At 37.1% G+C, this 12,616-nt stretch overlaps 1 protein-coding gene across 9 annotated transcripts in view; it reads left to right on the top strand.

Moving 5' to 3' along the window:
• The window catches only part of LOC127673332 (zinc finger protein 120-like), a 59,314-nt gene extending 47,253 nt beyond the window's left edge, over nucleotides 1-12,061 (top strand). For all 9 annotated transcript variants that reach the window (XM_052168997.1, XM_052168996.1, XM_052168991.1 and 6 more), the window contains 3 exons: nucleotides 6,194-6,320; nucleotides 6,507-6,567; nucleotides 7,746-12,061. In XM_052168997.1, coding sequence (XP_052024957.1) covers nucleotides 6,194-6,320; nucleotides 6,507-6,567; nucleotides 7,746-8,454 — 897 coding nt within the window. In that variant the 3' untranslated portion in view covers nucleotides 8,455-12,061. The remainder of the gene's footprint in view (nucleotides 1-6,193; nucleotides 6,321-6,506; nucleotides 6,568-7,745) is intronic.
• Nucleotides 12,062-12,616: the final 555 nt, after the last annotated feature.

Here is a 12,616-nt window from a genome sequence, read left to right as displayed (position 1 = left end):
ACTAACTTCATTGTCCTGGATGAATCTTCCCAACATATTTGGGCCATTGGCTTGCTTGTAGAAAAAATCATGGGTGTTTTTTTTTGTTGTTGTTGTTGTTTGTTTGTTTGTTTCTTTTTCATTTGGCATCACATGTCCAAACCCTTTTGTCTTTTACACTCTACATTGAGAAGAAAGGTTTAAATCTAATACTGCTCCTTTCATATGTTACTGGTTTTTGTTGTCTTTTTGTTGTTTTTTTTTTCTGTTGCAGATTTTCATATTTCTTTACATGTTTAGTGGTTTTTTTTTGTGGAAAAGGGACTTTATTGATCCAATCTATTTGGTATTTGGGATGATTCAAGTAATTTAATAAGCATCTTGTTCTTTAGTTTGGGAGAATTTTCATTTATGAAGCTATTGAACATATTTTCAAGCTGATATCCTTCTACTTCTATTCCCGTCATTTGTAGTTTTTGCCAGCTCATGTTATAGAATTCCCAGATGTGTAGTGCCAGGAAACATTTAGAATCCAAATTTTTCTTTTCACATATGTATCTATGTTTTCTATTCATCTTTAATAAGTGATATTCTCTTTTCCTTAGCTGTTTTGTGGGTCAACCTTGTTTCTGTAGTGGTCAGTGTACAGGTAATCTCAATGGCCTGATCTCAGGGACTTATCAATTGCTAATGTCATTACCTGCCTCCATCACCTGCAGCTGTTGTCAGGTGTCCTTTATATACATGGACCACCAACTACAGCAGCTATGTCTTTTTCCTGTCTCCATTTTCTCCTCATTACCCCTCTCTTTTCTTTCTCTACCCTCATGGCTCTCTCTCTCTCTCTCTCTCTCTCTCTCTCTCTCTCTCTCTCTCTCTCTCTCTCTCTCTCTCCCTCTCTCTGCTCCCTGGATGTGCGCCTGTCTGCATGTCCTCTTGTGTATCTCTATACATTCCCCAGGTTCTCACTCCTCTTCCTTTCCCTGAACAACTTCTTTTGCACCATACTTTAATTTATTTTAATTTCTCAGGACTTGCTGTGATAGGCATAGGTATGATTTCTTGATGATATATTTTCCTGGCTGTCATTTATTATAGTACTATGTCGATGTCTATGCCTCTGTGTTTGAGGTGATTAATGGTCTATGCACTGTTTTCTGGTTTGTCTTGTTTGGGTAGGAGTTTTGTTCCTGGATTACTATTTGACGTATGGATTCACAGAGTGTTGGCTGAGTGTTGCCTGTTTTACTGACCTGTGTGGTAGGCATGTTCAAGTGAAAATGCTTGCTGTTGTCAAAACCTGGGATAAGCATAGGGTAGGAAGAGATGATCTTAACAATTTACAAGGAAACATAGTCAGGAGAGAGCTGTCTCTTCTGTTTAGTACAGTGCTAAGGGCAACTATGTAAATTGCATCTGAGATAACAATTTTCTGGTAGATCTATGGAAAGCCTACATTATCTCCTGGCAGGTAAAGTATGTGATTGAATAATGAGTGTCTGCCCAAGCAGAGGTTGTGACACAGGGATGAGGCATTCAAGGAAGGGAAAAGGGGATTGTTTCAGTTTGTATTAAAATAGTCTCCTTAGAGCTCTTTATATTCCCTGGAATTAAGCATACTATCTTGGGGCCTTGTCTGGAGTCCCAAGATCCCAGCGCTCTAATGTAAACATTTAAAGGTTTGCTCTTAAGGGGATATGTCATTGTCGATCCTTGCATCAGTGCTTTCACTGTCAGATTTGTTTTTCTTTTTCTTGGTTTTGAATTTTTCTTGAGTATTTGTGGAGGTAGGTGAATAAAGTGAACAAAAAACCATGATAGAGTGTATGCAACAGAGAGTGTTATCTACAGGTACTTGGAAGATATTTCTGAACATGGTATAGAGGTTGCTGTGCCCTTGGTCTTAATTGTCTCCTTGTGGCTGTCTATTATGTATGTGGTACTTTAGTGTTCTGTGATGGAGAGGAAATGAGTGTGTTTCCATCCCAATCAGTTTAGTTACTCACCCCCACCTTGGGCATCATCCATCTTATCAAAAGGCCCTACACCCATTAACATGCCCATGACAGAAAGTTCTCTGAGTCAGTATCCAAGGCAAAAGTGGGTTCTCCTTACCATATTTTACAATGTGGAAATGACAAGACATCATTTTGCCCGCTCTAGTACCACACTCTGCATAGTCCATGTGTAGCCCTATATATTGGAATTGTTTTTACATAGGTTGTTCTTCATCCATTCCAACAAAGTTATTATATCTTCCTTGGACCAGCAATCTTATTCCTAGGTTTGCACGGGTATTTTGCCTCTATGTTCACCTTCCAACTGTTTAGGCCATCTTCTTGGTCACACTGTCTTAGGAAGCCTGGTTTAAAGACCCCTCATCCCAGGGCAGCGCAGTCTCTGAAGTTCCGAGACAATTGTATACTTCCCTGCTCTGTACCAGGTGCCCTTCCAATTTTCCTCTGGCTGAGCCATAACTCTATCTCTCTCTTGTGGTAGCATGGTCCCATGTAATTGATATGGTTCATCATTGGTTTTGTGTTTTTACAAATTCCTCATTATTATTGTCTTTGTGCAACAAACTGTCTTCAGTTCTCAACATTTCAGAACTACAGTCATCTGAAGGAGCCTCAACTGAGGGTCTCCCCTCATCAAAATGTATGGTTGCTATGTCTGTGAGAGATTGTGTTGATGATTGATGTGGGAAGGCTCTTCCACTGAGGGGGGGGGGGCGGTATTTCTAAGCAAGTGGGCGTGGGCTAGATGAGAGAGCTAGGTGAACATGAGACAGTGACCAAGCAAAAAAGCAAGCAAAGAGACCAATGTGTTTGCCTTCAGTTTCTAGGTTCAATTTCTGTTCTGAGCTCCCAACATGATGGAGTGTGATCTGCCAGAACCATGTACAACAACCATTTATTACCTGAGTTGTTTTAGCTCAGAGGATTCCATCACAGTTGCAGAGTAGCACGTTACAGCAAAAACAACAACAACAAATGGCTTCAAAAGATGATTTTGAAGCTTGAGAGAATCTATGTACTCTTCTGAAAGAATGTGGAAATTATCAGAAATTGATATAGAAAATGTCATAGAAAAGTGTACATGGATCTTAATGAGTTGTTCTCATAAGATGTGGAAGATTGTAGTATTGAGAATAATGCTGACAGAGGAAGTTGAGATAATAGTATTTTAGTAAAAAATAGACTCTGTGAACACTTTAGCAAGAGGTCATTAGTGTGATTCTTTGGCCAAAAATCTTTCGTGCTTGGCTTATGCCCTGAAATACTGAAAGGGGTAAAATTTGAAAATAATGGGCTGATTTCTGTATTTTCCTTCTTCTTACATATATTTGACCACTTTTCTCATTATTTATTTATTTTATTTATTTATTTATTCATTTTATATTTGAATTGCTACCACATATCCATTACACTTTACACTGTCCTTCATCTCTATCTAGTTTTATCTCTCCAAAGTGGATGGGAACCCCTTGAGTATCCACTAATCATGGCATTTCAAGTCTCTGCATGGTTAAGCACTTCCTCTCCTACTGAGTTCAGCCAAGTTAGAAGAACAATTTTAACAGACAGACAATAGCATAAGGGACATCTCCCTCTCCATTTGTTGGGGCACCCATGGGAAGACTGAGTAGCACATCTACTACATATATGGAGGGGGCCCCAGTACAATCCTGTATATGCTCTTTGGTTGATAGCTCAGTCTCATCATGTGCACTTTATTTGACTCTCAGTGTCTTCTTATTGACTTCCTGTTCCTTAGGAGGCCCTCAATCCTTTCCAATAGACTCTTCCAATAGACTTGCTGAGCCCTGTCTAATGTTAGGCTGTGGGTGTCTGCATCTGTTTCAGTCTTCAGCTAGGTGGACAATCCCAGAGGCCTGTGATGCTAAGCAATGGTCTGAAAGTATAACAAAGCATCGTCTGTAACATCAGGGTTTATTGCATGCCCATGGGATGGGTCTCAAGTTGGTCAGGGATCATTAGCCCATTCCCTCAGTCTCTGCTCCATCCTTTTGCCTGCATTTCTTGTAGACAAGACACATTTTGGGTGGAAAGGTTATTGGTTCACTTTCTGTCCTTAGCTCCCCACTGGGGAGTCCTGCCTCTCTGCAGGATGAGGCCTTTTCTGCTCCATATCTCATTGCCATGCATTTCAGCTAAGATCACCCCCATAGAATCCTGGGTGCACTCCAATTTGTCATCTCTTGCACAACCTAGAGATACCCCACTCTTCGGCCCTTACCTGCTGCAGATTTCAATTCATTGTCCTGGTGCTCTGTTCAACTCTTGTCTTTCACCACACGTGTTCCTATTCTTTCCTTTTTCCCCTTTCTTATCTGTTTTCTTATCCTGTTCTCTCTCTTCCATCTGCCTCCTATGACAGCTTTATTCCTCCTTCTGAGTGAGATTCAACCATTTTCATATGTGTATTCCTTATTTCATTTTTTTAAATTTTTTTTTTTAATTTTAGTTTTTCAAGACAGGATTTCTCTGTGTAACCTTGGCTGTACTGAAACTCACTCTGTAGACCAGGCTGACATTGAACTCAGGAGTTCCAAATGCCTCTGCCTCCCGTGTGCTTGGATTAATGGCATGTGCCACCACTGCCCAGCTGGGTCTCCATCTTGTTTCACTTCTTTTTGTCTATGGAGAGTAGTGTGGATATCCTGCCCTTTATGGTTATTATTCACTTGTGAGTATATACATGCTTTTCCTTTTGTGTCTGAGTTACCACAGTTCATATGAAAGTTTCTAGTTTTATCTATTTGCCTGTAAAATTCATGATGTCCTTGTTATTCATAGCTGAATAGCATTCAATTCTGAAAATGAATGACATTTTCTGTACACATATTTCGGTTGAGATACATCTGGACTTTTTCAAGTTTCTAGCTATTATAAATAAAACTGTGCAGCAAATACTTTGATGGGTATATGCCTGAGGAGGTAACCTAAGTGAAATTCTTCCTCCTGATAAGTCATAAATTAATGGAAGAAGTGGACAAATTTTTTCCTAGGTGCAGGAAGGAACTTTAAATAAACCTAATGTAATTGTGGTCCATCAACTTAGAAGCAAAACTTAACAGAATCACCCATATTAAGCTGGTTCTAGAAATTGACAGATGAAAAATTCAAGGTCATGGAGTCTTTCCTTATGGTTTCAGTTTTGCTCTATTCTAGTCATCTTTTCGCAGAGTCAAAGCCTCAGTTAAGGCTCTGTGAGTTCATTGCATTGAAGTTGTGAGGATGATGCTTAAGTCCCACCTTTTGGGACCAGAAGGTGTTGAGATACCTAAATCTGATAAGAAGAGAGACATACAGGGAGACGAAATACTCAAAACTGAGAGATGTATTAGACGTTACAGGAAGAGGCCTATCTAAGCCTTTAGAAACTGAAGTCCAATTTGTTTAAGACAAAGCTCCAGCATTTGGTGTTTGTCCTGCTATGTTCTTTGCCTTGGTCCAATCTTCTCTCCATATGTGTACAATCCTATTTGTTGGAATGTGAAAGGGTGTTCATTGCTATAGCCTGTTGGAAAGATGCTTTCTGATTTTACAATATGTGGCTTTCACATCATTTCCTTGAGCACCAGAGGAGACTTTAGAACTTTGAACAGAGTAGGAGATACTACAGACTATGAGGTTCACAATAGTCTGAGAGTCTTTTCAACACTGGATGAGTGTGAACCTATCATGACCAGAGACACAATGCAGTTGATTGAAACAAAAACTTTCCAGATAGGATGATTTCTTTGAATGCTTGTCTGCCCAGACTGTCTTTCTTTGTAGATTTTTGGAGGTCTTGTATGAGGAACCTTTCCAGATACCTATTGGAGGAGATGACAGTGTATATAGACTTAAAATATCTCTTTCTTCCTTTCATTTTTGTATCCCCAATATTTTATATATTCATCATATCCCTGATCACTGTCCCCTCTCTTGGTCCCTTGCCTACATAAACCCCTACATACCAATCACATCTGTTTTTGCTTTTAGAGGGTGTGGGCCCCATGTATATGTCCACACCATTCAATTTCCTTCAAAAATAAGATGGTGATTAGATTATAACATCTGTGTCAAGAAATACGTGGAAGAAGCACCAGAAATAATTGAATATATTGTCAAGAAAGCATACATTTACATTACAGTGATATCAATATCATGCTTTGTGTTGTACATGTGTGTGTGGGATATTTTAGGATGCAGTGACTTTTGATGATGTGCATGTGAACTTCACTTCAGAAGAGTGGAATTTACTTGATCCTTCCCAGAAGAATCTGTATAAACATGTGATGCTGGAGACCTACTGGAACCTCACAGTTATAGGTAAGACTGTGAATTTTCTTTTGATTTTCAAAATAAGTGACAAATGTTTCTTGGTTATTGATGATCTTCTTTATTTTAATTGAGAAACAGGAAGATTGAGCTGGATGAATCAGGTTCAATACTGTGAACCTGAATTTCACCTAATTTCCAAAATTATATCATTCATTTTCTGGTACTGTGTTTTAGGTTCTTATTGGGAAGACCATCATATTAAAGAACAATGTCAAACTTCTGGAAGTCATGAAAGGTAATTTACTTGTGCAAACTGATTTAGATATTTCTCTGTCAAATTTTTAATATGTTCTGCATGCTCTAAAGAAAAGCAAGAGTATTAAATTTCAGTCCTTTAAGTGTAGCTATGATTATAATATTCTCTCAGAACCATGCATCTCATTGTATATTATCTGATTCATGTATGCAAGGCAACCCTATAAGAAAGAAAACAATGAAACAATGACTTTAGAGATAACTTTATTTGAATTATAGCTCCATTAGACCTATGTGGTGAATCTTTCAATCTCTACAATCTTTTAATCTTTGGATGTTGTAGATTAAATAGTGATAAATATCTGTCTAAAATATTTGAATCAGTTAATAGTCCATGGTAAAGTTGATGGTGTTCATTTTTGTATAGTGACATTGCTAAGTTTAATTAGAGGTCATTTTATGAGAGTCTAGAATGATGTCATAGAGAATCTTTAGTCCATATATAAAATGCCTAAGAGAAACAAAATGTCAAAGAGTTTGAATGCAATGTGTGTGAAAACCTTTCATTTCTTCTTTTAATTGATATATCATGTGTCACAATGATTTCTAGTCACATGAGCATAGGGATATTGACATAAGAAATTGAATTTTTTATTTGTAGAATAATTACATAAGCAATGTATTTTATCCCAGAATAATTTGAGTATATGTAGTTTTCTGGTTGTGATAGAGTTTCTGAATATGATAGAAGTTTGCAATTAAATGGTTCTCTAATTTTATAGCAAACTTCCCCAAACTCACAATGTAGGAAATTGTTATGAGAACTAGAACTTGGAAAATCTTCTGATTCTCCTGGTTCATATGAGATGTGGTATTATGTATACTAGAAAAAATATTATGAATGCAAACAATGTTATAAATTTCTGAGTTGTTCCTCTTTTTCTTCAGATAGGTAGTACAATAGGAAGTATATTTCTCCATATAGCACTCCTATATTAAAAAAAAGATGTTATATTATGAGCCATGAAATAGCTATCACAGATATCTTCAGCAACCCATAATGCAGGAGAACACAGTGAACATTTGATGTGATAAAACCTTAAGATGTGATGCTTCTATACCATTGGACCAAACTGTAAATTTAATGCATACTGATAAAATGATTGATCATGCTAATGAATGTGGTAAAGATTTCACATGTGCCAATTATTGTTGTAGGCATGAAAGAAGTCATAGTGAAGAGAAACCCTATGAATATAATCAATGTGGTAAAGCCTTTGCAAGACCCAGTGATCTCCAAATACATAAAAGAAAACATACTGGAGAGAAACCTTATGAATGCAATCAATGTGGTAAATCCTTTTCATATAACAGTGATCTCCAAAGACATAACATAACTCATACTAGAGAGAAACCTTATGAATGTAATCAATGTGGTAAAGCCTATTCATGTCCCGGTACTCTCCGATATCATAAAAACATACATACTGGAGAGAAGAAACCTTATGAATGTTATCAATGTGGTAAAGCCTTTGCAAAACCCAGTCAACTCCAGATTCATAAACGAATACATACTGGAGAGAAGCCTTATGAATGTAATCAATGTGGTAAAGCCTACTCATGGTATGGTAGTCTCCAATATCATAAAAATATACATACTGGAGAGAAACCTTATGAATGTAATCAATGTGGTAAAACCTTTGCAAAACCCAGTCATCTCCAGATTCATAAACGAATACATACTGGAGAGAAGCCTTATGAATGTAATCAGTGTGGTAAAGCCTTTGCAAGACTGAGTCATCTCCAGTCTCATAATGTAACACATACTGGAGAGAAGCCTTATGAATGTAATCAATGTGGTAAAGCCTTTGCATATCTCAAAAGTCTGCAATATCATAAAAGAACACATACTGGAGAGAAGCCTTAAGATGTTTTGGCAAAGAATGTTGCTGGCTATTAACTTTGTCTGAAGAATCTCCTTGTAATTTAGGTAAAGAGGCTTATATTAATTGCGTTGACAAAGGAAGTCTCAAAAATCCCCACTTAGACTTTGGCATGACAGATTTGATTAAGCATAGCAAACTTAAAAGAAAAAAACAGCAAAATATATGGTAAAAAGAGCATTATCAGTTGGTTGAAATAAGCTAAATCCTGTGATCAAAGATATTCAATGGTCTTAAAGGAATGCTTATGTTGGGGACAGATACAATTCAGCTAATCTTATGGCTTTGCAACTGTATGATAGCTAACTATATCATATTAGGAATTATTTTTATCTGGTTATAGTTTTTATGTGGACATATGAAGATACAAGTATATGTCAAACTGACAAGGAATAGATTTTGATTGCTATTCTGGGTTTTCAATAAAAAAACTAACAGGGAAAGCTTAGGTCCAGGCATGGTATTACATGATTTTTATCCCAGAGTTTAAGAGACAAAACCCAGCTGATCTCTGAGTTCAAGGTTAATCTACAGAGCAAGTTCCAGGACTGCCGCTTTTAGGGAGTAAAGTTTTACAGAAATAGTAAGCTTGTGATAATGTAAAAGAAGGGGCCATGTTCCAGCCCTAGCAAGCAGCAGATCTCAGTAGCTTTTTCCATGTGACTCTGTCTTTATAGGTAAGAATAGAAAAGACTATTGAGACTATTGATGCTCTCTAGCTGTTGCTAAAAATTTAGAGGTGATGAAGAAGAAATCAGCATCACTCATGAGAAATCTTCTCGGTAAAGTCTTCTGAGTGACAAGGAATCTGTGTTTTATAGATAGCCCAGGTTAGACCTATTTGTGCAGTTGAACTTGGTCATGTGTAAGAATCACCCTGGTGTTACTGGTTTTGAATGCATGAAGCGTTCATGCAGAACAGGTGAGGACTGGCACCATTGAGCAAGCATAAGGGATGCTGTTGGTCAAGCCTAGTTGCAGCGGAAGAACCCAGCATCCTGAAGATACAAGTACCATGGGATGAGCAGCTAGAACAGCAGGAGGGGGAGAGTGGAGACAACCAGAGCTTAGAGTAACACAGAGGACAGAGCATGAAAAGTGACCCAATCTCTTTGGAGAAACAGAAAAGATGCTGTGTGGATCCTGGACATTGAAAGAAGCTGTAATGTTGAAGTTATCTTGGAGAGCCCAAGATTTTTAGGTATTATATCTTTGTGATACCTGCTCAGGAATGAAATAAAACCAGTAAAAGAGAAAGAATTGTGCTTCAGTGTGAACAAACCAGAAAGTAGTTGGGGATCTGAAGCACACTTTGACATCAGACATGAAGATGCAGAGTTTGGAGTTTGCTCACCTGGCTTTGGTCTTATTTAGGTCCAGTATTTCCTCATGATTATCTTTAGGAATGAAGATGTATATCCTGTGAATTTCAAGGTATAATATGTGCTTTTTGTTTTTGAAAGTATAGGGTGTTACTCTTGCATGATAGGATTAATCACAGAAGAGTCTTTGACCTTTGGACTTTTAACATGTTTAAGACTTCTATAAATGGTTGTGCCTTTTGAAGTCGGAGCACAAGTGTTTTACATCATGCTTTGTTTAAATGTGATCCCCACACACTCTAGTGTTTTAATAATGATATGGGGCTAGGCAGTGGAATGTGAGAGTTAGGATTTATTTGGGGGAGGGCAAGGCACTATTAGAAGGTGTGATTTTTTTGCAGAAAGTTTATCACTGTTGGGGTGGGGTTTGGGGATATTCCAAGTGCTGATGTAACCCTTCTATTAGCTCCCTGGAAGATGTCACTTCCTGAATTTCTTTGGATCAAGATTCAGAACTCTTATATTCTCCAGTATTTTTTGCCTGCATGTGTAACATGTTCCCTGCTATGAGGAAAATATACTAAACTTTTGAAACTGTAAGATGAGCCCAATTAAATGTTTGCTTTTACAAAAGTTGCATTGACCATTTCATCTATTCTTCGTAATGGAAATTCTAATTGAGAAGTACAGTCAGTGAATTAAGGGTGATGAAGCAATCTTTTTCATCATGTAAGAATTAGTACTGTGGAGAAATCTTGTGAATGTATTTTGTATGGTGAAGCCTTTGCACACCTCTGTATTCTTTGTCATTATGAAATTATGCATGCTGGAGAGAAATTGTATGAATTACAGCAACATTTTATGAAATCCACTGAGGTCCAACACAACTCAAAGATCAGGAGAATGCAAATGATAAGAAATTATTTTACATAAGTCAGTACTGATAAATGAGTGCCAGAAAAATACACTTCAAAGCTTATTTGAAATATTCCACCACTACCCACACTACACCAGAAAGTTATATACCTTTCACTTTGAAAACCACAAAAAGCAGTGCCAAATTACCTCTACATTTCCCCTCAATCATCAGTTTTTTGTATTCTTAATCTATGTCAACTGATACGGAATGTAGTTTTTGTTCTAGCCTATCATAGCCATGTGTTCTTTTGTGGTTAGGATAAGACATTATATTTTGAGGAATAAAACAGTAGTAACAGAAAGTATGGTTATGAACAGTTATGTTTTGGGGAACAAAACATGAATAACGAAAGCTGGCTAGATATTTTCAAGTTCTCAGGTCAGCTATCACCCGACACTTAATTTTAAACTTATGATTAAATGGAGGTTGGTAACAAAACAGCAATCCTTAGGACAAATTCATTTTACTTGTTCCCAACATTTATATATTATAGTTATGTTCAAGTATATAACAAAACACATATTGATGAGAAATCTTACAAATGCAATAAATGGGATAAAGAATTCTAAACAAATTCATGAGTGAATATATAAAAGAACTCATCCTGTAGAGAAATGCTGTTAATACGCAATGTGTTAAAGCCTCTGCATGTAACTGTAACTCTTCAAAAAAGACTTTGAAAAAGTCATGAGAAAAAGTCACAATTCAGACAAACCCCATACACATAGATGATGCATTAATGTTTTGCACCTTCTGGTATCTTTATACAAGAGTAAACTTTTTAGTATGCAATCAATCTACTAAAGCCTTTACACATTACAGTAGTCTTTGTAGTCTTTCAATAAAATCAAAAGTAATCTGTGACTACACAGAATTTGGGACAATTGAACAAACACACTTACATTGTTTTACTCAAGATTATTTAAAAAAACTGTGATGATTGTCAAGAATCAACTCACACTTTATGGTGTCTCTCGATTTTATTTGCACTTGTAAACATGTATCGACAAAAAACACATGAAGGTAGCAGTAAGGAACCTTTTCTGCATTTCAAATTCTCTTAAGTTACATGAAAGAACAATCACAGGTATAAAAATTTATTGTGTGTACTTGTGGCGATCCACACCATTCGCCATTACAAGATGGCGCCGAGGAGTGTGGTAAACATCTCATTTTGGCCTTTGTCCCAGCACAAGTCTGCCCGGCAACAGCAAGCAGCCTATCCCAACCCGACTAGCTTATCTACAAGGGAAAGTCCCTGTCCTGCCTATATATGCCGCTCCCTTTCCTTCTCCCTCACCTCTCATCTTCAATTCTCCATTAACCAATCGGTACTCCAATAAAGTGTGATCAGAGAAGAATCCTCGTGTCGGTGGTCTTCTTCCCTACTGGTCAGGGGGCTCGCCACATGTACTAGTGCCTTTTATGTTGTTATTATAAAATATAATGTCTAAGGTTACTTCTGAAAGAGTATAATTTGGTTTATGATTCCAGAGGAATATGGGTTGACCATGAAAGTGGAAACACAGCAAGTGTCTTGCAAGTGGGAAAATTAGCCTGAGGCAGAGATACTTTTCAAATTGCTTATCCAACACAAGTCTTCATATAATTGTTCATCCCTGGACCATATACACACAACCAACAGAAATGTACTCAGCATATTTTATTTTTATATTTGTACATATTTTCTAAAACATACTTAAAATGATTGACTTGGTAGATGTAGTGAAGGCAATGAGACATAACAAAATATACTTTAATTAAAAGGTCAAATAATTTCTCAATAAAAGTGCAGGTAGACAGGCAGAATGCTAGTGAAGAACACTGTGAACTGAAAGACAATACGATTTATTCCCAGAATAAAGTACGAATAAATTCCCAGATAACATGGTAGGTTATCCACTC

Source organism: Apodemus sylvaticus, chromosome 22 (assembly GCF_947179515.1).
Source record: "Apodemus sylvaticus chromosome 22, mApoSyl1.1, whole genome shotgun sequence".
NCBI lineage: Eukaryota > Metazoa > Chordata > Mammalia > Rodentia > Muridae > Apodemus > Apodemus sylvaticus.
Note: the sequence above shows the minus strand (reverse complement) of the source record. Positions and strands in the feature narration are given on the sequence as shown.